The following is a 22,953-nucleotide window of genomic DNA, read 5'->3' on the forward strand; positions in this document are numbered from 1 at the left end:
GGAGTCGATTGTTCCAGAATAACAACTGGGTATAAATACGGGCATATTTTGTGAATAAGTTTAGTGTATAAGATAAATTCGTCTGTAACTTATATAAATAAAGTCGTATATAAATTACGAACCGCTAGTTTTATTGTAATTAGAAGTAATTACACTAATCACGCTACAGTTGGTGTCGGTGTTCAGTAAACTTAGTGCGATATAAATAAGTGAATTACAGAGAGACTTTAAAAGACTTTTGAACTTTATTCGTCGGGAATAACCGGAGTGCGTTAATTGTTCGGTATTCGGAAAGACTTTAAAAGACTTTTGGACTTTATTCGTCGGGAATAGTTAAAGTGCGTTGATTGTTCGGTATTCGGAAAGACTTTTAAAAGACATTTTGGAAAGTACGTGTGTGCCGACCAAAGATGTTGCTACGAGAACTTATAGTAAAACAGCTCCGTGAACAGCTAGAGGAACGGGATCTGGACAGCAGTGGGCTCAAGATAGTCCTACAAGAACGACTCGAGGAAGTCCTAACGAAGAACGGAGATGATCCAGAGACGTTCCACTTCCAGTCAGCAGAACAAGCAATCTTATCGAAATTAAAAACTGTTTCTGAAACGATTGATGATACTTCTAAGATAAGCAACGAGAAATTTGAAAGTGTTTCTCAAAAGATCGATGAAACTTCTAGACAGAACAACGAGAAACTTGAAGAAGTTAGTAGAAAAAGCGACGAGAAATTCGAAAATGTTGCTAAAAGATTCGATGAGACTTCTCAAATAATTAAAGAGGTCTGTAGGCAAAACAACGAAAAACTAGAAGAAGTTTGTAAACAGAACAATGAGAAATTTGAAGAAGTTTCTAGAACATTCGATAAGATGCAGAAAAGTGTAGAGACCGTAGAAGAAAAGATCAAACAGCTAGAGAGCAGGATAACCGATACAAAAGTACAACCATCAGTTAATGCAGCAGCGTTAGATCCTTTAGTGAAAGATGAACTACCGAGAGACGAAACGTCGCATAATATGAGATTCAAATTACCACCATTTGATGGAAAGTCCTCTTGGTCCATATATCTTAGACAGTTTGAAGCTATTGCGACCGCCAATCATTGGACCGAACAAGAAAAGGCTGTTTCCTTGACTGCTGCTTTGCGAGGTGATGCTGCAGATATATTAAGATCAATTCCTAAGGGTCAAGAAAAATGTTACCAGACCTTGTTCACTCGTCTAGAAAAACGCTATGGAGATGCCCATCTACAACAAGTATACAAAGCACAACTGAGAAATAGAAGTCAACAAGCAAGTGAGAATCTGCAAGAATTTGAAGCAGATGTGGCTCGTGTGGTGCGGTTGGCTTATCCGGAGGTGCCAGACAGCGTTTTAGAAGAAATTGCGGTAGATACCTTTGTCAATGGGCTGAAAGATAGTGAACTACAGAAAGCTTTACGACTAGCAAGACCGAAAGTTTTAGATGAAGCACTTGCTATTGCCTTGGAACACGAAGCAGCTAGCCAAGCTTCACGAAACAATCGAGTAATAACCGTGGAAAAAGGCGATAAGAGAAAAGATGAACGTTTGGTGGAAATGGTACGGAGGGTGATTCGTGACACGATGCCGAAGAGACGCATGAAGAGGGCTGGAAGAGTTGGTTCAAATACAGATGCTTCCTCGATACGGCCATGCAGTGAAAGTTGTAATCACCGGCTTAAAGTAGATGAACAGCTTTGCCCTGTGAGACGAACTACCGTCGTTAATGAGCAATGGCAGCCACAACAGTTACAAGAAGCCCAAGAAGACGATCCATGTTTAAAAAGAGTATTGGATTGGATGCGTCGAGGTGAGAGACCTAGTTGGCAAAACATTAGTGCATGTAGTCCGGAAGTCAAGGCCTACTGGAGCCAATGGAATTGCCTGATACTAAAAGATGATCTTCTGTACAGAACCTTTGAGAACGATGATGGTACAGAATCTAAGCTTCAGTTGATTGTACCTAAAAGTAAAGTGTCAGAAGTATTGCGTCAGTTGCATGACGGTACATCAGGTGGACACTTTGGTATTACGAAGACTCTGCAAAAAGTTCGAGAACGGTTCTATTGGGTGAACTGTAAAGATGATGTAAGAAGATGGTGCCAGAAATGTGAACTGTGTGCATCCGGTAATGGTCCAGTTGGTAAAAAGAGAGCACCCATGAGACAGTACAATGTTGGCAGTCCTATGGAAAGAGTAGCAATCGACATTGCAGGTCCATTTCCAGAAACTGATGCTGGAAATAAATACATCCTGGTAGCCATGGATTATTTTACGAAATGGACCGAGGCCTATGCATTACCAAATCAAGAAGCTGCTACCGTTGCAGAGGTACTTGTTAAAGAATTCTTCAGCCGATTTGGTGTTCCCTTGGAGATCCACTCCGACCAAGGGCGAAACTTTGAGTCAGCTCTTTTCCAAAACGTTTGTAAATTGATTGGTGTCAATAAGACCAGAACAACACCCCTGCATCCTCAATCAGATGGGATGGTCGAGAGGATGAACCGAACGATGGGTAAACACTTGTCCAAAGTTGTATCTGAACATCAGCGAGATTGGGACCAACACATTCATTTATTCCTGATGGCCTACCGCTCGGCCGTAAATGAAACTACAGGTCAAACACCAACCTGCCTGATGTTGGGTCGTGAAGTTCGGTTGCCCTGCGACCTAGAGTTTGGCTGCGGACCTTCCGAGGAACATGTTGCAGGCGAAGACTACGTTGACCGCCTGAAATTACGAATGAACAACATTCATGAACTTGCCCGACAACACATCCAGATAGCCAGTGACAGAATGAAAGATCAATATGATTCTCGATGCAAGAATGAAAGCTTCGAAGTAGGTGATCTTGTCTGGCTTTATAATCCGCAACGTCGTCGAGGCTTATGTCCTAAACTGCAAAGACAATGGGAAGGTCCATATGAAGTTAAGAAGAAAATAAATGACGTAATATATAGAATTAAGAAGTTGCCAAACGGTAAACCAAAAGTTATTCACATAAATCGTCTTGCACCATATGCTGGCTCAAATGAAACAGAAGAAGCACGAGTCCTCCAACAGGAGATGAAAGATGTCGCACAGCCAAGTTTTAATCAATTTATGTCAAATTACGCAGCGAGAAAGAGTGCTAGATTCGGTGTGACCACAGAAGTTCAGCAAGATCTGTTTGGTGTTCCAGAAAACGTCTCTCTGGCCCACTGTGTTGCCCAAGACCTCGAGATGACTAAAGGAATATCGTCCGTATTCAATAGAAAGTTCGGCCGCCTGGACGAGTTAAGAAATCAGCAGCCTAAAATTGGAAGAGTACTGCGATTGGAAGATGGTCCTCGATCTTTGCTGTATATGGTGACCAGAAAGTCTTATACGGACACGCCAAGCTACGAGAACATATGGCGTGCTCTAACTAATTTGAAGAAAATCGTGTGTAATTATGACATCAAAAATTTGGCTTTACCAAAAATAGGTCATGCAGTAGAAAATCTGGATTGGAAGATTGTGAGAAGCATGCTTGAAGTGGTCTTCAGAGGAACTGGTGTACAAATCACTGTGTGTTGCATGAACCCGAAGATGTCGTACCCTTCAAAGACAGTAGACTGTTATTTCTTCTTGAAAGGTGTATGCAGAGCTGGAGAGTCGTGTAGATTCCGCCATCCTGGGCCTTCATTTAGAGTTGCTGATCGAGACGCTCAGATCTTAAGAGGGGAGCAGTGTAGCGGAAGAGAAATCTTGGCCGATCCCCGTATAACAGTAAACACCTCGAGAATGACGTAATCGGATGTGCTAGGCCACGCCGGAGAATTCTGGAAGGTACGTCACGTAGGCGGAACAAGCCGATAGCTCGAGATGGGAGTCGATTGTTCCAGAATAACAACTGGGTATAAATACGGGCATATTTTGTGAATAAGTTTAGTGTATAAGATAAATTCGTCTGTAACTTATATAAATAAAGTCGTATATAAATTACGAACCGCTAGTTTTATTGTAATTAGAAGTAATTACACTAATCACGCTACAATACAAAGAAGCGGCTCTAATTATGCTAAATCAAACGAATTATGTCGCAAATTTCTCGGTAGAATGCAGTAGGATGTGGTTACCCATACTAAAAGAGGAAATCAATAGAAAGAAAATAACACGATTAGGAAGTCAATAACATATGGAGAATTAATAGTACCTACATAATTTATAGTTTAGTATTATTTATGTATCTATGTATTATTAATATTATTTATAATTTAACATAACAACAGCGTTTGATGTTAGTTCTGAGAGTAAACTGAATGTAAGATCAAATACTTACAATGTCGGGATAGTATCCATGAGGTTTTTTCCTATTTTTTCCTCATGATTTACTACGGAATCACCAACACGAGAATTTTACTGTCACCATTGCATGTGGTGGTCTTTTTAAAGACAAATCACATGCTATGACTTTTTTGTGACGGATATTCTTGAGTTAAAGTTGATTTCATGTAATCGAATGAAATATCTTTCAATAAAGTCGTCCCAGGAACGCAACTCATAAATATTGGCAATACCATTTTAATGTATGTATTCTATTTTAAAATGTATAATATATGTCTGAATTGCCGATATGAATGAGTCAGATTAAATTAAATTATTAGAAGAATTTTTTTACTAAGCAGCAACATTTTTGTTTAATTTAGTAATATTTTGTATTTTGATAACGACGTCCGAGTTGGAAGTCGAGACGTCAATAAAATCATTTTTTAAGTTAAATTGTGGCTTATTTCTCATTTAGAATAATAAGGTGGGTTAGCGAACTATTTTTGGTTCCAAAATATGTGATTTAATTTATGACCTACCTTTTTGTTACAACCTATATATACACTTAAATGTAGTAATTTGTACTCACCTGTAGACACAAATTTGTAAACGCTTTTTTAACGTTTTAAATTAATAATTTTACTTTCAAGTTAATTTTTGTTAAATTGAAGTTAATTGTTATTTAATTTTCATAATTCGTAGATTTTAACTAAAATCATTCATCTCACGAACATACTCAGCAACATACTATAAAACCAATAAAACTATATTAAGAGCAAACAGTAGCGAGCAACAGGTAGCAACAAACGCGTTCCAAGATTGCGACTCTAATTTTGAATATTTTGTCGAGATATTTGGCACGTAATATAATAAAGAATGGCGGTACAGAGCCCAATTTCAGAAATATGTTAGTATGTGGAAATTACTCTATAACTAAATAAAATATTGAAAAAAGGAGCCTGTACCGCCATTAGGAAAGACAAAAAAAATACACTTTCTTCAAATAAACTTTTTATATCCCGTTCCTAGATTTTGTGTCACATTGGAACTACGAAAAATCGATACAACAAGAAATCGAACGTCACTGACTTGGCAAGATTTCGCGCCTATGTGTATAAAAATTATTGTTTTTGATAGTATAAACGTCACAGTCAGTGTCAAATTACCGACGCACTGTTGCCTCACTTTTGAAAGTTCGCAGAACTTTCGCAATCTTGGACCTCGTTTGTTGCTACCTGTTAATCGCTACTGTGTGCTCTTAAGGAAAATAATTATCAAACCAATTTACACCTTATACTGGTCGTATTTTTTTCTATGTTGGCAGCCACATATTTCTTTAGCTTGATTTCGTACTCAACTGTAAACTCCCCAAGACATTCTTGTGGTGTTTGATGTGCTATGATTCTGTTAAGAAAATATTTGCTATGTACTTGTTCCTAAGTTCTATAACCATACCTGCGCATTTTCTCCTCCAGTTGTTTAATGCTTCTTGAATATAGATTTTGAATAGAGTTGTAGATACAGAACATCCTTGCCTCAAGTCTTTTGTGACAGGAAATGCGTCTGGAATTTTGTTCTCCATTTTAACAGCAGTTTTTGCATTTATGTACATGTTCGCTATGGCGTTGATGTATGCCTTACTTAGACCTACCTTCCTCAATATTTCAAATATTTTTTTTACGGTTACTGCATCATAGGCCTTCTAAGTCAACGAACACTAAGTGAGTCGGTAAATTTCTGACTGTTCTTTTGACTGTAATTTGTTACAACTATATTATCCACACAAGAATTACAAAATATATTATTTAATTGACTATAGCCTATGGCTAGTATGTCGCTAAATTTTTTGAATGTCATCTTATTTAAATTAAATAAATTAATATAAATGTTGGACAACCTATTTTTTAATCTAATATTTCCTTAACATCCATTTTAATACGCGCAAAGCTATATTTTGTCTAGTATTTATTTTAAAGCAATTATTGGTAAGAGAATTCTATACCACGCGTACGCATTATCGGTGACGTCACGCTGTCATTTTTGTGAAGCAACAGATTTTAGTTCAAAACAAACTGAATAGTTCTTGTAGTCCAATCGCGTTAGACGAAAAAAAGGCTAACCTTGAATGGCTACCCTAAAATTTTATTGTTCTAACCTTTAGGGGGGTCAATTTTTCGTGCGGTCGATATTTGAGGGGGTAACTAGAGGAAGGTGGGGAAGCATAATCATTGAAATATCTAGTTGATGTAAAACAAAAATGTAGGGAATTTATTCGCTGTGTGCAAGTACTTGGAGGTGATACGAGAAACGATCGTGCGCGAGTAGCGGAGAAATCTTATAACTTTCTTAGCATATTTCTTAAATAATTCCTACTTTCAACTGAAATTGTCACATTGGCATATTTTTTATCTACTGTCATCATGAAATCTGGCATTAATGTTGCTCCACAATATTGATATAATATGCAATTATTAAAGTGAATTTAATTAATTATAGGTATTTTACTTGTAATACTGCATTTTAATAATTAATTTTATTTAATACATACAATGTTTACCTTTTAATAACATAACCTCAATCTTACTTTTTCTTCTTATTTTTTTTTGGGCCATGGCCTTGACAATTATCCAGCAACCAGGACTAATATAATTGGCCACTATAATTAAAAGTGTTACAAATGTTGCTGAGCTATGAAACCAGGTGTCGCTCTTCCGAACTTTCACGGTCCCAATACAAGTTTGATCTCTGTAATTTTTATGCTGAAATTAAGATTTGAGGTCGTACGTACATATAAAGGAAGTGTGTTTATTCATTATATCAACCATTTTCAACTTTTCGGTGAAATGGTAAGGACTGAAATAGTTGCCATTGCAATTTCTTATAATTTCTTCTTTGCAATTTTTTTTTCGTGTGGTTGATATTTTCCGAGTTAAGTGGGCAAACAATGAGAAAGCACAAGATTATCAGCAAGCCCAATACAGGAACCAACCTATAACCTTAAATATTGATTTTAGCAAATAAATAAAAGATTAAAATTGAATAATTCTCTCCATTTTTGTTTGTGTACATTTATGCCATAGAGTTAATAAAAAAACAAGATAATTCAATAATTTTGCTTCCCTTCCCCACTATTTTCCCACCTAACTCGGAAAATATCGAACGCACGAAAAAATTTGCAAAAAAGAAATTGTACGAAACCGCTTTGCAAAAATTTCAGTTTTTACCATTTTTGTCCAATAGTTGAAAATGGCGAAATATTGAGCAAAACCAATTCTTTAAATTCAAGATGGCGGTTAACGAGGCGGTGCGATTCAGTCGCGATTTTAAATTTACACTACTATTGACCACCTCTAAAGGCTAAAACAGTAAATAAGAAAACAATAAATTATCTACAATTGATGTTTAGCTATTATGTGGCATCTTAGTTTAGCAATATCTTTACAGATACTACATACATAAACGTTTAAAATCCTTTTATCCATTGTGTACTTCTTCACACAGTGGATATATTAATTTTAGAAAAGATAATATGTATACACTTTGTTTAGGAAATGTTGTTTACGAGGTATATGGGAATGAGTGACTTTGGTTTATTTATAATAAATGTATACTATCCTCGAAATAATGGTAGCCTGACGTCACACTAATATGGTGTATTGCTTTCGGGCCAAGTCAAATGGAAGGCTGTATTGTTTTTCACTTCTTTATATTTTTTGTATTGTATTGTATTGCTGTAACATTGGCCAATTGCTTTCAAAATCACAAGGCTTAGTTCAACTTAATAGCTTCAAGCAGCATAAACACTTGTGGAACAACCTTCAATATAATTTAACTCATTTAAAATGATTCAATGGTTTGAAGAGAAGACGAAATACATGCTAGTAACCTAGCTAGTAAATAAAGACCAAGAGTTAGGCAGAACATAACTATTAATGACCCCAACTTTGAAGTATGTAGTAAAAGAGTTTAAATATCTGAAGGCAGTAATCATAGATGACAACCACATAGAAAAATAGGTCTTATGGTGTATTCCACGAATATACGACTGTTTTGGATTATCGCGACAACGAATATTTTAGCGTGCAACATAAAAAGTACGAAAGTATTTTGCTGTAATAATTACTCCAATAAACAACAATATAATTTGCAATTTACTTTCGTTTTTCATATTTTGCACAGTAAAATATTCGTTGTCGCGATAATCCAAGAGGGTCGTATATTCGTGGAATGGGGTATAGCAAGGATATCCGCGGGAAATAGAGCATTATACTCCCTATCATCATTATTAAGATCTAATTGCTAAAAAGACAAAATTAAGACTGTACACTGTACATGTCAATTATTTGCCCAGTTGTTACATATGAACTCTATATCAGCTGTTGAAACCAATTTATCTAGGATTGAGGTACAATAAAGGGAAATGGAAGCGGAAAATCGTAGAAGGTGGGGGGCAACAGTGGATGCAGCGAAGACTCACTCCGAATTGTAAAGCCAGTCAAGAAGAAGAATCTTTAAACTATAATTTATGTCCAAATTATTGATTTCTCATCCCTTTTTAAACTAATCCAAATACTGACACATCGTTTGTATCAGATAAATACATAAATTATCATTCTCTTTTCCTTATCCCTATGCGGGATCGGCTTCCCTAATTGCATTTCTCCACACAATTCTATTTTGGGTTATATCAATGTTAATCCCCTTTACCAACATGTCCTGCCTTATCGTCTCCCCCCAGGTCTTCTTTGGTCTTCCTCTCCTACTCCTTCCAGGAATCTGCACTTCAGCTATTCTTCGTATTGGGTGATTTACGTCTCGACATTGAACATGACCAAACCATCTTAACCTATGCTTTCTCATTTTGGCATCAATTGGTGCCACACTTAGACTTCTCCTAATATACTCATTTCTAATTTTATCCTTCTTTGTCACTCCACTCATCCATCTAAGTATTCTCACTTCAGCCACATGCATTCGTTGTTCCTCTTTCTTTTTCACTGCCCAAAATTCAGTTCCGTACATCATAGCCGGTTTTGTGGCTGTTTTATAGAATTTTCCCTTCAGCTTCATTGGAATTTTGCTGTCACACAACACACCACTAGCTTCTTTCCACTTCATCCATTCAACCCTAATTCTACTGCATGCATTACTCTGTAATACCGATATATTCTCCATTACTCTGTAATACCGATCCTTGGTACATAAAACTATTGCTTTTCACAATCATTTTACCATCCAAAGATGCCATTTTATTTGTAGTAACTCCATCTTTAAATGAACATTTTTCCTCCAGAGCTTGTCTCCACTGTTCCAGTTTTTGTTCTAAGTCTCTTTCACTATTTCCTATTAACACTACATCATCAGCATACATTAGGCACCATGGAATGCTACCCTATAGTTTCGTTGTTATCTGGTCCAAAACTAATGAGAATAAATAAGGACTAAGCATCGAGCCTTGGTGCAATCCTACTTTCACCTGAAATTTATCAGTCTCTCCCACATCTGTCCTAACACTAGTCGTTACTCCCTCATACATATCTTTCACAATCTTTATATATTCGCCAGGGACTCCTTTCTTATCGAGTGCTCACCACAGAATCTCTTGAGGAACTCTCATATGTTTTCTCAAGATCAATGAATACCATATGAGCGTTGGTCTCTTTATTCCTGTACTTTTCCATCAGTTGCCTTACAATGAAAATTGCATCTGTTGTTGATCTGCCCTGCATAAAGCCAAATTGATTATCGGATATTTCGGTTTCTTCACGTATCCGTCTATCAATTACTCTCTTTCATATTTTCATGGTGTGGCTAAGTAGTTTTATAGCCCTGTAGTTTGTACATTGTTGTATGTCTCCCTTGTTTTTGTAGACAGGTACTAATATACTGCTTCTCCATTCGTCTGGCATTTGTCCAACTTGCATAATTCTATTAAATAGACCTGCTAGCCAACTTATTCCTGTCTCTCCCAATGCTCTCCATACTTCCCTAGGAATATCATCTGGTCCGACTGCTTTCCCTTTCTTTATTTTTTGAAGCGCTTGAGCCACTTCCTCGTTTATTGTATCAGATAAATACATACAGTGTAAAATTTTGAGTTATGTGTTTACCTGCTTATGGGAATATTAGTATACTCTTCAAATATTGAGACAAAAAAATCAAAAAAGGAACATTTAAACAAAAAATTCAGGATATGTATAACTATTAATATTTTCAATTTGTGTGCTGCAGGTCAAAGTCTTGAGAAGAATTATATAGATCTGATATTGTCAGTGGAGGTTGTGATTTTATGTTATGGAATGGGTTAAAAAGTGACTATGTTACTTTTTGTCTAAATATCTTAATAAAGTTATCATTTATCACTCCAAAATAGTTCTTCATTATCATGTAATAATACTTGTAGTGTACTATTTGTAATACAAAATGTAACATTGGTTTTTAGTGGGATCTCTTTTATTCAATATGTATGTGTCTTCGTTTTTAGTTGGTGATATGTTGTGCAAATATATTTTTGTTATTATTGTGTAAAAATAACCTAATGTTGTTTTGTGTTTGTAATAACCGATAAAAAGCTTTATTGAGGCTTTGTGAAATAACAATTTATTAGTACCCCTACTATTTTTCTTTATTTATAGACCATGGAATCCATCCTCCAGTTCACACGCCGTGGGAAGCACCAAATATACCAGACACAGACCATACTTTTAAGAACTGCAGCGGAGTTTACAACGTGTATATGAACAAAGAGGATATGGATAATAATAAACCATGCAATTATGAATATCCTGATGTTATAACATTCACTGATGATTTCTATACTATGTGTAACATGATAGCTGATGGACCATTGTAAGTATATCAGTACACAGTACATATGTGGTTTTCTTATATTTCAAATTTATTTAATATGGTTTTTCATGTAGTTATAATTTTTGGGACATGACCAGATTTAAAGATAATAACACAAACGTAAGGAAAAACAAATTGAAGTACAACTTAAACATAGAAAAGAACAGAACAATTTTGAAAATGGCATCATGGAATGTAAGAGGTATAAATGGGAAAGAAATAGAACTGGGGGAAGAAATTAGAGATAAGAACATTGAAATAGTAGCTATAACAGAGACAAAGAAAAAAGGAAGAGGATCAATAATATTAGAAAACGGAATGTTACTAATATACAGTGGAGTGGAAGAAACGAAGAGAGCTCAGGCAGGAGTAGCGTGCCTGATTAAGAAGGATAGTATCAACAAAGTAAAAAATTGGATATATTACAACGAACGTATACTAAGAGTAGACATATATATGGATACAGAGGAAACCAATACAAACCTAATCATATGCTATGGACCAGATGAAGACGCAACAAAAAACGAAAAGAATGAGTTCTGGGACAAATTACAAGAAGTGATAAATGATTGTACAGAGAAAATGGTGATCACAGGAGACATGAACAGTAGAGTGGGGAAAGAAGCAGAAAAATGGAACAATGTCATCGGACCGTATGGGGAGGAAAAAATAAACAAAAATGGAAAATTACTACTTGAATTCTGTCTAGACAATAACCTGGTGATTATGAACACACACTTCCAACATAAAAGGATACACAAGATCACAAGAGAAGTCAAATCAAGAGACGAACAATCAATTATAGACTATACTATAGTGCAAAAAACAGAGAAGAACTGGATAAGAGACGTAAGGGTGAAAAGGAGTTATGAAATTGGTAGTGACCACTATCTACTAGAAACCACATTCAAAAGCAAAAGAAAAGAAATAAAAAGAAATGAGAACATAAACAGAGAACACAAAGAAATAATAAAAATTTATAAACTAAGGGAAGAAACAACGAAAATAAGATACACAGAAGGGCTAGAGAAAGAAATAGACAATGAACATATAATAACAGAAACAATAGAAGAAGAATGGGGAAAATTTAAAAATGCGATGATAAAAACAGCTAAATCAATATGTGGAACCACAAGAAATAACAACAGAGGGAAACGAACGTCTTGGTGGAACGATGAAGTGAAAAGAGAAATAAAAGAAAAGAAGAAATTATGGAAAGAATACATACAAGACAAAACACAACAAAAATATGAAAATTATAAGAGAAAAAGAACAAAAGTTAAAGAGATAGTTAGGAAAGAGAAAAAGAAAAGTTGGGAAAAATTCGGAGAAAAAATGGAAGAAAACAGCACAGAAAACGTAAAATTATTTTATAGAACACTGAAAAACCTAAGAAGCAACAAAGAAACGAAACTGAAACAAATAATGAACAAGGAAGGAATAATAATAAATGACGATAAAACAATAATGGAAAGATGGAGGGAACATTTCCAGCTGTTACTGAATGGAAATCAAGTGAACACAATGGAGAAGGAAAGCCACATAAAGAGAGTATCCATAAGAAACACGGAAAATCCAGAAACTATAGAAAAAGAAGAACTAGAAGAAGCAATAAGAAAGATAAAGATTGGAAAAGCACCAGGAAGCGATGAAGTAGCACCAGAAATGATGAAATATATAGGAATAAAAGCAAAAGAAAAATTGTTATACATATATAACCTAATATGGAAGAGAAAAGTAATACCCAGAGAATGGACAAATGCAGTAATTATACCTATATACAAAAAAGGAAACACAAGAGACTGTAAGAACTATAGAGGTATATCACTACTATGTGTAGCAGCAAAAGTATACGAAACCATAATAGAAAGGAAAATCAGAAAAGAAATAGAACATAAATTAGAGGACGTACAAAGTGGATTCAGGAAAGGACACAACACACAAGACCATATATTTACCATGCAACAAGTAATAGAAAAAGCATTAAAGAAAAATAGAGAAATATACCTGAGCTTTATAGACATGGAAAAAGCCTTCGACTCAGTCAAAAGAAAAGATATATGGGAAAGCCTAAAGAAGAAGGAAGTAAGCGAAGAACTGATAGAAGCAACAAAGAGTATATACATGAAAACAACAAATACAGTAAGAATGTTAAATATACAGTCAGAACCATTTGAAACAACTCAAGGAGTTAGACAAGGGGGAAGTCTCAGCCCAGTGCTATTCATAAATGTAATAGATGAGATAGTGAAAGAATGTAAGAAAACTTTCAAGAAATACTGCATCGGTTGGAACAGAATGCAAATGATAAACGCTGAGATGTGTATATTTGCAGACGACATAGTATTAATTGCGGAAACAGCAGAAAAACTGAAATACAACTTAGAGAAATGGAACCTAGAAGCAAGCAAATACAACTTAAACGTAAACAAAGAGAAGACTCAGATAATGAAAATATCAAGGAAACAAGGGACGGAAGATCAAATAGAAATAATGATAGACCAACATCAATTAATACAGACAAATTCATACAAATACTTAGGAACAGTAATCAACAACAAAGGAGACATAGAGGACGATCTTAACAACAGAATGGAAAACACAGGAAAACTATTCCAAGCACTAAATAGAGGATTCCTTAATAACAAAGAAATATCAACAAAGACCAAGATGACAATATACAAAACAATATATAGACCTACGGTGATATATGGAGCAGAAAATTGGATATTAAACAAAAGACACCAGAGCAGAATACAGGCAGCAGAGATGAAATACCTCAGAAGAACGATAGGAGTAAAAAGAACAGATAGAATCAGAAATGAAGAAATAAGAGAAAGACTCAAAATCAAGCCGATACTCGACTCAATCAAGAAGAAAAAATTGGCATGGTTCGGACATCTAACCCGGATGGACAATGATAGACAAGTGAAAAGAGTGTGGGAAGCCAAACCAATAGGTAAGAATAGAAGAGGAAGGCCCATCAAAGAATGGAACAGTGACATTTCGCAGATACTGCAGAGTAAGGGTAAGACTTGGCAGGAAGCAACACAGATGGCATCCAATAGGAAGGAATGGAGAAAGTTCGTTAAGAGCTAGGACAATTCAGAAGATTGTAAAATATTGTAATTTATTGAATTGTAATTTAATGAATTGTATTATAAATGGCCCTACACCGAAAGGTACTAATGGGTCTACTGATTAAGTAAAGTACAGTATAATTTTTGGTTACTTACATAAAGTCATCTATTACAACTTTTATATGTTTTATTCGGTTTCTTCTTCTGGTAGGATACTATTTTCCCCATTAATTTCACTAGCTGTCGGTTTTCCATTGTGTTTAGAAGTTTATTTGGAATTTTTTTGTATATTACACTTTTCTCGACAATTTGTTCGACATTCTGTCCGTAATTTTCAGGGTCAAGTCCGAATTGCACGAAAATTTGAATATTGGTTCTACTTATCCTCCACTTCAAAAGTTGAACTTTTTTATGCCGTTGGTTGCTTTTACTTGGGGGAGGGGGATGACAATCACACTTTCTGGGGGATGAAAAAAACGCACGTTTAATAACTCCGAAAAAGGATACATTGACTAATTCTAAACTTTAGTTCTATAGAGTTTTTATGTAAGTTAAGTTATTTACGATTGAAAATGTTTATTTTTCGACAAAAAAGGCGGTTTTTCGCAAATTAAACAAAAAGAAAATATTTTATCACAATAAATATTCTTAGTAAAATTAAAGATTATAAAAAACGAAAAAACGTGTATTAATGAAGTCTGTCATCCCAGTAAAACCAAAGTTGTAGCTCATGAAAAATACGGGACAGCTTGGATATTAGTGCACCCTATCTATGTAACCCACAGCTGAATCTTATGCTTGTGCGTCACAGTGTTGCCATACTCTTTTCTTTATTTGTTTCATAATTTCAATCAATGTTAAATGTACCTACAAGAACAATAGAATAATTTTATAAGAACGTTTACTTCTCCGTCATTATACCAGGTAGAATAACAAATGAGGTGTCAAATGAAAAAAAATTACCTACTTTATTGGTGCTTCAAAACTCTTTTTAATTTATTATAATCATTCATCTGTTTGATTTATCCATTTATCTACTCTTTTATAACGATTTAAATTAACTTCGATTTAAAAACATTTTTACAGTTTATCTTCATTGACCTCTTTTATTTATCAGTTGATCTTATTTTTTTACATTTAAGGAACAATTTTAAGGTAACTTTGAGCATGCCTCTTTTGAGCTTTTTGTATTAAAAAAAAACTTTACTTTATTGGTGTTTCAAAACTATTTTTTAATTTATTATACTAAGTTATCTACTTTTTTATAATAAACATTCCTCTTTTGAGCTGTTTGTAAAAAACAAGTAATTGGACTTCGTCCTATTAGACGAAGTCGTAATTGGACAACTAAGTCCAAGGTTTTCACCCAAAGTAATCGAAAGTAGAACCGGAAGTCGATATTTGAACCCTTCCTGTAACTATGCGTCGATTGATATACGATTTTACTAATTTTGAGTCATATTTACTAAACTGTGGGTTATAATTGTTTAAACAGAAATGACTTCAAAATCGAAATTAAAGATTCAAACTCGACTTTTCAATACTCTTCGATTGATGTGTTACATGTATTTCTGCGACTATAATATGGCACTTCCGGTTAGAACCTTTTAACCGAAAATGATCTTCCGGTTAGAACCTTTTAACCGAAAATGATATAAAAACCAAAATTCTACATTTGTTCTCATCTTGGTAAGGCACGTCGAATGATATATCGCTTATACCATTTCGGTGATTTTAAAACAGTACTTACGGTTGCAAATATAAAACCGGAAGTCCGATGTCAAATTTCTCATCTTTTGGCATTCTACCTTGTATAGTGACGGAGGAGTTATATTCGCGGTCGGACTGACAGACGGACAGACAGTCTAGGTCAAATATCTCACCTTTAGTAACAACCTTGGTTTATAAGCTTTCATTTGACACCTCATTTGTCATTCTACCTGGTATAATGACGGAGGAGTTGAGTTTACAGACAGCCAAGACGGACAGACGAACGTGGATAATTCAACGGTTTCACATTTTTTCAAAATTGGTGAAAACAACAACATAATAAACTTTACTTAATTGGTGTTTCAAAACTACATACTTGTATATTGCACTAATATTCGTATATTAACCTTTTTATATTTTTAGAAAGTCCTTCTGTTATCGTCGCTTGACATATTTGTCATCTAAGTTCCAATTGCACGTACTGCTCAACGAGCTTAGAGAATTGGCTTCGCAGAAAGCTGTACCACATCGAGACTTCTACAATATCCGTAAGGTAGACACCCACATACACGCAGCGTCGTGTATGAACCAAAAGCATCTTCTGCGATTCATTAAAAAGACTTTAAAAAATAACCCAGAAGAAGTAGTTTCAGTAACGAAGGGAGTGCCTATGACTCTTCGTCAAGTCTTTCAGGTAATGCAGAATCAGGTGATTATTAAGTTTAAGTAAGAAGTGGAACTTTGGTAACACAAATAGTTATTAAACCTAGTAATATTATTATTAGTTATATATTAAAATAAACAAATAACATTTTTCATGTGATATAACTACTTTACTGCTAATGACATTTTTTTAACCAATCTGCAGCTATTTTTCGAATCAAAATTATTCTTTTGTCCTCTTGCTTGACAGTAAACATAGTACATTATTTGATGGTTTTTGCTGTAATTTTAAAAGAACCGTTTGGATTGACATGAAATTTGGCATCCTCATAGAAAACATGTCGACGAAAAAAAGTGATATTGTGTCAATGTGTGCTTTTGCTCTGGGGGTGAGTTTCACCCCTTCTCAGGGGTGAAAAATATACGTTCAATATAAGTCCGGAATTCGATAAACTGACTAATTCTAAACAACAGTTATTCTATACAGCTTCTTTACTAAGCCAATACATTTCGAGTTATTTGCGAGTGAAATATGTTCATTTTTCACCAAAACAAACACGTTTTTATACAATATTTCGCAAATAATTTAAAAAGTAAGTATTTTATCGAAAAAACTATTCTTAGCAAAAACATAGCCTGTGAAAAAGTGAAAAAAATGGAGTACACAGACATGATGTATCTAGACTTAGCAAAAGCAGAGTTATAGCTAAAGAAAAATAGGTTCATATTCGCCAAATTTCAAATAAATATAATTCAACGTGAAATAACCAAAAAATGAAGCACTTTTTGGAAAAAACTCATTAAAGAGTTTAAAAAGTTTTATTTCTATTTTTATAAAAAAAGATTCTAGATTCACCCCCTAATTAACAACTTAATAAAATTAATCGTTACCGCTTCACAGGTTGCTTTATTTATGTTGTTGTTAGTCTCAGTAAGTCTCATCGATTCAACGTGCTTATTTTTGAAAGAAATTGGTTTTAAAATAACATTTTTAAAGTTTTTAATTTTGCAAAAAATGCTTTTCTTCAAAATAACTTAAAAATTATTAGCAATACCAAAAATCTTAAGAAGTAATAAAATGTACGTTTTCTTTTCTGGATATTTTGGATTTATTGTTTTCCTGGTAGACAAAAATTGGTTATGCTATGGCTGTTCAAAGTTTGCATACACTCGGGATTAGTGACTCGTTCAAGCCATTTTAACTACAGCCTTTTCAAGAATAAGCTCTTTGAATCGATGAAACTTACAGATCGTATAAATAATAAAAACAAAGTAACTTGTGAAGCGGTAACGATTCATTTTATTCGGGATGCTAATTGAGGGGTGCTTTTCGCGATTCTTTTTACCAAAAAATAAAACGGACCAACAATATTTTGATCGTAACTCACTTACTTTTAATAAGTTTTTTTAGAAAACAAAAATAAACCTTTTTAAACACTAAAAAAGTTGTTCCCCGAAAATTTATCCGTTTTTTGGTTATTTCTCGATGAAATATTCGATTTGGAATTTGACGAATAAGAACCTGCTTTTCATTAGCTACAACTTTGCTTCTACTAGGTCTACGGACTTCTTATATGTACAATTTTTTTCACTTTATTATAAGTTATATTTTTATTAAGAATATTTTTTTTTGACAAACTGGGTACTTGATTATTGAGTTATTTGCGAAAAACCGTCTAAAAACGTGGTTATTTTGTTGAATAATGAACATATTCACTCACAAATAACTCGAAAAGTGGTTGACTTATTGAAGAAACTCTATATAACAAAAGTCGCTTAGAATTAGTCAGTTTATCGAATTCCGAACTTATTTGGGACATATATTTTTTCACCCCGAGAAGGGGTGAAACTCACCCCCAGGGCCATAGCACAGATCGGTGCAATATCACTTTTGTTCTTTGACTTATTAGCTATGTGTATGCCAAATTTCATGTCAATTCAATCGGTTCTTTAAAATTTAGAGGTTTTGCAATATTTTACCGTTAAAGAACGTACTAACAGTGATGAGCGCGCTAATAACCGGCAGAATAGCGCAAAAGATGGAAAACGTATTAAGTTGTGAGATAAAAAGAAATGAAACTAGTGAAGCTTGGAAAATTAGCGAAATTAACCTATTATATTACATTATATTGATTGTTTCCCATCTTTACACGTATTAGAGGAGTATGTCAACTAAAACTGTCACTGTGACAGTGGTAGTTGCCAAACTCGACCGATACATCTAAAGGTGGGAAACAATCAATATAATGTAAATTTATTGGTTAATATCGCTAAATTTCCCAGCTCGACTAGTTTCATTTCTTTTATCTCACAACTTATACGTTTTCCATCTTTTGTGCTATTTTGCCGGTTATTAGCGCGTTCATCACTGTATACTAGTCTAAATAGGAGATCAGCAGTTTTAAAAACAAGCTGGATTAGCTCATCCTCTAGAAGAAATTAACATACATTGTTATTCATCTCTGCTACTCAGTCATCTACAGAGAATGTAATATACGTACATTCTTTCTTCTTCAAGTTCCGTCTTCTATCAAAATCTTCATGGCTATGCGGATCTTTTTGACTGCAGTTCTAAATAGTTCTGCACTACTGCATTCAAACCGTTCCTCTAGGTACGTTCTTTATCTTCCCACATTTCGCTTTCCTCATTTTCGTAATTTATTTGTTAATTTTTCCTTGCATAATAAGTTGTCAGAATGAGTATTTTTCCCCTCTCATCGCATGTATTTAGTTAGTACCTACTTAAGTTTTCGTGTTTGGGTAGTTAATATTATGTTTGCTTCATTTCCTATTCTTCTCGTTAGTTCCACTCATTTGAATGCATTATATTCGTAGGATTCTTCTGTAATACCAACATTCAAGGGCAGCCAACTTATTCAGATGCACTTGTTTTATTGTCCTGCTTTCAAGACATAAAGAAGAATAGAAAACAGCGAAGTATACTTAGGCGTAGCTCTAACCTTATATCATCTCGGCAACAAAGAAACTTAAGTTTAATGAATGATGCACGTACTATTTTATTACGTGTCTTAATTTATTTGGTTTGGTCTATATATTTGATGTTATACATGTTCCTAAGTATGTGTAGGTAAAATCTCTCAATTACAGTGTCATCAATAATCAATTGGATGTGTGCATCTGCTGATTTTGTCATAATCATGCGTTTAGTTTTCTTCCGATTCCGATCTTCAGTCCGTATTCATAACAGTATTCATTAAGCGTTGCATTACGTTCTGTAAATCATTGTTGTTATCGGTCATGATTACTCTATCGACTGTAAAACGTTAAGCTATTCAAAACTTCTCCATTGATAGATATACCTTTTATTGAAGTGAGTGCTTCTACAAATACCGCTTTACTTTAGACATCGGAGATTAGTGGGGACAGCGTGCAACCATGGCGGATTCCTCTCTGTATTTTTATATTTCGGGTGTTCTGGTTGTCAACTCTTAGGGTAAGAACAGAACAAGTGGGTCTCGGTGAAGGTGGAGGTCGCGGTCGATGTCGACATCCATGTAAAACAAACACATTGTTCTGAATGAAAGAGAACAGAGCAGGTAAGTCGCGGTGGAGGTTTAGCGCGATGCCATCCAGGAGGTTTACATCGATGCTTTTGAAAATAAAATGAGTTTGTTTTACATGGATGTCTACTGCGCGGCCTACAAGGATGCTTCCCTGGGATTGGTCCGTTCGAAGCCAAGTTGTCATTACCTGCGCTATCTGAGTTGATACTTTTTATATAATCCCTTTTTTGTATTCAATTTATTTTTGAATTTCTAAAGTAATTAAATTCAGTAAATTTTTGACCCGTGTTGAGCTGCCCCCCCCCTTGCATAAATCAAAAAACAAATAGCCCTGATTTATGAGCTATTTATGAGCTCTCATATTCCGCAAACTAAAACTTTTGAGCTCGTTCCACTGAGCAGGAATTTAATACTTTAGTGGAGGGGCTGAGTCAGCCCCCCCCACTACTTAAAAAGAGGAATATTGAATCGGTTTTTGCGGCAGAATTACGAGCTATTTATGAGCTCTTGAAATTATATAGTTTCGATTTTTGAGCTCATCCCCTTCACCCCCAAACAACCCTTTAATTGATTTAACTTAAGAGAAAGATGCTGAGAAAACTTAAAATATATCGTATTGCGAATATAATTCCTATAGCTTATATACTCTAAGAATAAACTATTAAATCAAGAGCATTTCGATTATTGAGCTACAACCCCTTCGCCAGAAAACCACCCTATCTTCCCGGCTTAAGAGAAAGTTGTATTTAAAATGCGTTAAACTAATTATTTGGCGACTACATATCATTTAATAATTTATAAGCTTCCAAATTACGCGCATTTAGATAAGTAAATTGCAATTTAATTTGTACAGTGCAGTCACTGAAAGTAAAAATCAACGATTACCTTCAATTTCGGTGAACCTTCATCGATTTTCACGAAAATTGGTCAGTGGTTAGAGGATACGTCAAGAAACAAAGGTGACATAGTACTACCTTGCGCCTTTACCCTGAGGGTGGATACCGCCCCTTCTCGGGGGTGAAAATTATTTTATAAAAAATAACTGCACAAATCAATAAAAGAACAAATTAAAAGCAAAATTTATTATATGAAGTTAATAAAATAAGTCAATACTTTTTAAGTTATTAAAGATCAAAAATTTTAATTAGGTATTCGTGAAAAAAATGCATGTTTTGAAGCGGTTTTTCGTAAATCACTGAAAAACTGTAAGTTTTTACAAAAAAGTTAATAGTAGTTTAATTCGTATAGCTTATATTCTAAGAATAAACTCTTAAATCACGCGCCTTTCGATTATAGAGCTACAACCCCTTCGCAAGAAAACCATCCCATATTCCCGGCTTAAGAGAGAGTTGCACTTAAAATAGTTTAAATTAATTATTTGGCGACTACATATCGTTTAATAACTTATGAGCTTGCAAAATATACGCATCTCAATTATTGAATTGCCATTTTTTTTCTATAGTGCAGTCACTGAAGGTAAAAATCAACTATGACCTTTGATTTCGGTAAATCTACATTCATTTTCACGAATTGACAATAACAACTTGGGGTTTTAACCTGAGGTATATGTCACCCCTTCTCGGGGGTGAAAATTACTTTATTAAAAATAACCCCACAAATCGAGAGAGGGACAAATTGTAAGCAAAATTTGTTATATAATGTGATTAAAATAAATCAATACTTTTTGAGTTATTAAAGATCAAATATTTTAATTTTTGTGAAAGAAAATGCATGCTTTAAAGCGATTTTTCATAAATAACCCAAAAACTGTAAGTTTTCACAAAAAAGTTTTCATCACTAAAATTGAAGATAATAAAAAATATAATAAATTGCTTACTTGAAAAACCCTTTAAGTTTAATTTAAAGTAAGTTATTGGTATTTAAATGTATATTTTTTTCTGCGACTGTTCAAATCTAAGGATTCAAGTTTAAATAACGGGAAAGAGATGCATTTTATAACACTTAGGTACTAAATACTTGTTAAGGTACTTAGAAATACCTATCAAAAATGAGCTCCAGAAAAAGTTGATAGCATCAAAATCCGCTCACCAATTTTCGTGAAAATGAATGGAGATTTACCGAAATCGAATCTCATAGTTGATTTTTACCTTCAGTGACTGCACTATAGAAAGAAAATGGCAATTCAATAATTGAGATGCGTATATTTTGCGAGCTCATAAATTATTAAACGATATCTAGTCGTCAAATAATTAATTTAAATTATTTTAAGTACAACTTTCTCTTAAGCCGGGAATATGGGATAGTTTTCTTGCTAAGGGGTTGTAGCACAATAATCGAAAGGCGCGTGATTTAAGAGTTTATTCTTAGAATATAAGCTATACGAATTAAACTACTATTAACTTTTTTTTGTAAAAACTTACAGTTTTTCAGTGATTTACGAAAAACCGCTTCAAAACCTGCATTTTTTTCACGAATATTTAAAATTTTTGATCTATAAGAACTTAAAAAGTATTGACTTATTTTAATAACTTTATATAATAAATTTTGCTTATAATTTGTTCTTTTATAGATTTGTGCAGTTATTTTTTATAAAATAATTTTCACCCCCGAGAAGGGGTGACATATACTCCAGGCTAAAACCCCAAGTTGTTATTGTCAATTCGTGAAAATGAATGGAGATTTACCGAAATCGAAGGTCATAGTTGATTTTTACCTTCAGAAAGAAAATGGCAATTCAATAATTGAGATGCGTATATTTTGCAAGCTCATAAATTATTAAACGATATGTAGTCGCCAAATAATTAATTTAAATTATTTTAAGTACAACTCTCTCTTAAGCCGGGAATATGGGATGGTTTT

General features: G+C 34.2%; 1 protein-coding gene across 9 annotated transcripts in view; it reads left to right on the plus strand.

Moving 5' to 3' along the window:
• LOC114337170 (AMP deaminase 2) overlaps window positions 1-22,953 on the plus strand; it is a 270,969-nt gene that overhangs the window by 228,643 nt on the left and 19,373 nt on the right. For 7 of the 9 annotated variants that reach the window (XM_028287562.2, XM_050643057.1, XM_028287566.2 and 4 more), the window contains 2 exons: window positions 10,943-11,156; window positions 16,370-16,655. In XM_028287562.2, coding sequence (XP_028143363.1) covers window positions 10,943-11,156; window positions 16,370-16,655 — 500 coding nt within the window. The remainder of the gene's footprint in view (window positions 1-10,942; window positions 11,157-16,369; window positions 16,656-22,953) is intronic. The other 2 variants (XM_028287561.2, XM_028287568.2) reach the window with 1 other exon arrangement.

The sequence above is a fragment of the Diabrotica virgifera genome, chromosome 2 (genome assembly GCF_917563875.1).
Source record: "Diabrotica virgifera virgifera chromosome 2, PGI_DIABVI_V3a".
Classification (NCBI taxonomy): Eukaryota; Metazoa; Arthropoda; class Insecta; order Coleoptera; family Chrysomelidae; genus Diabrotica; species Diabrotica virgifera.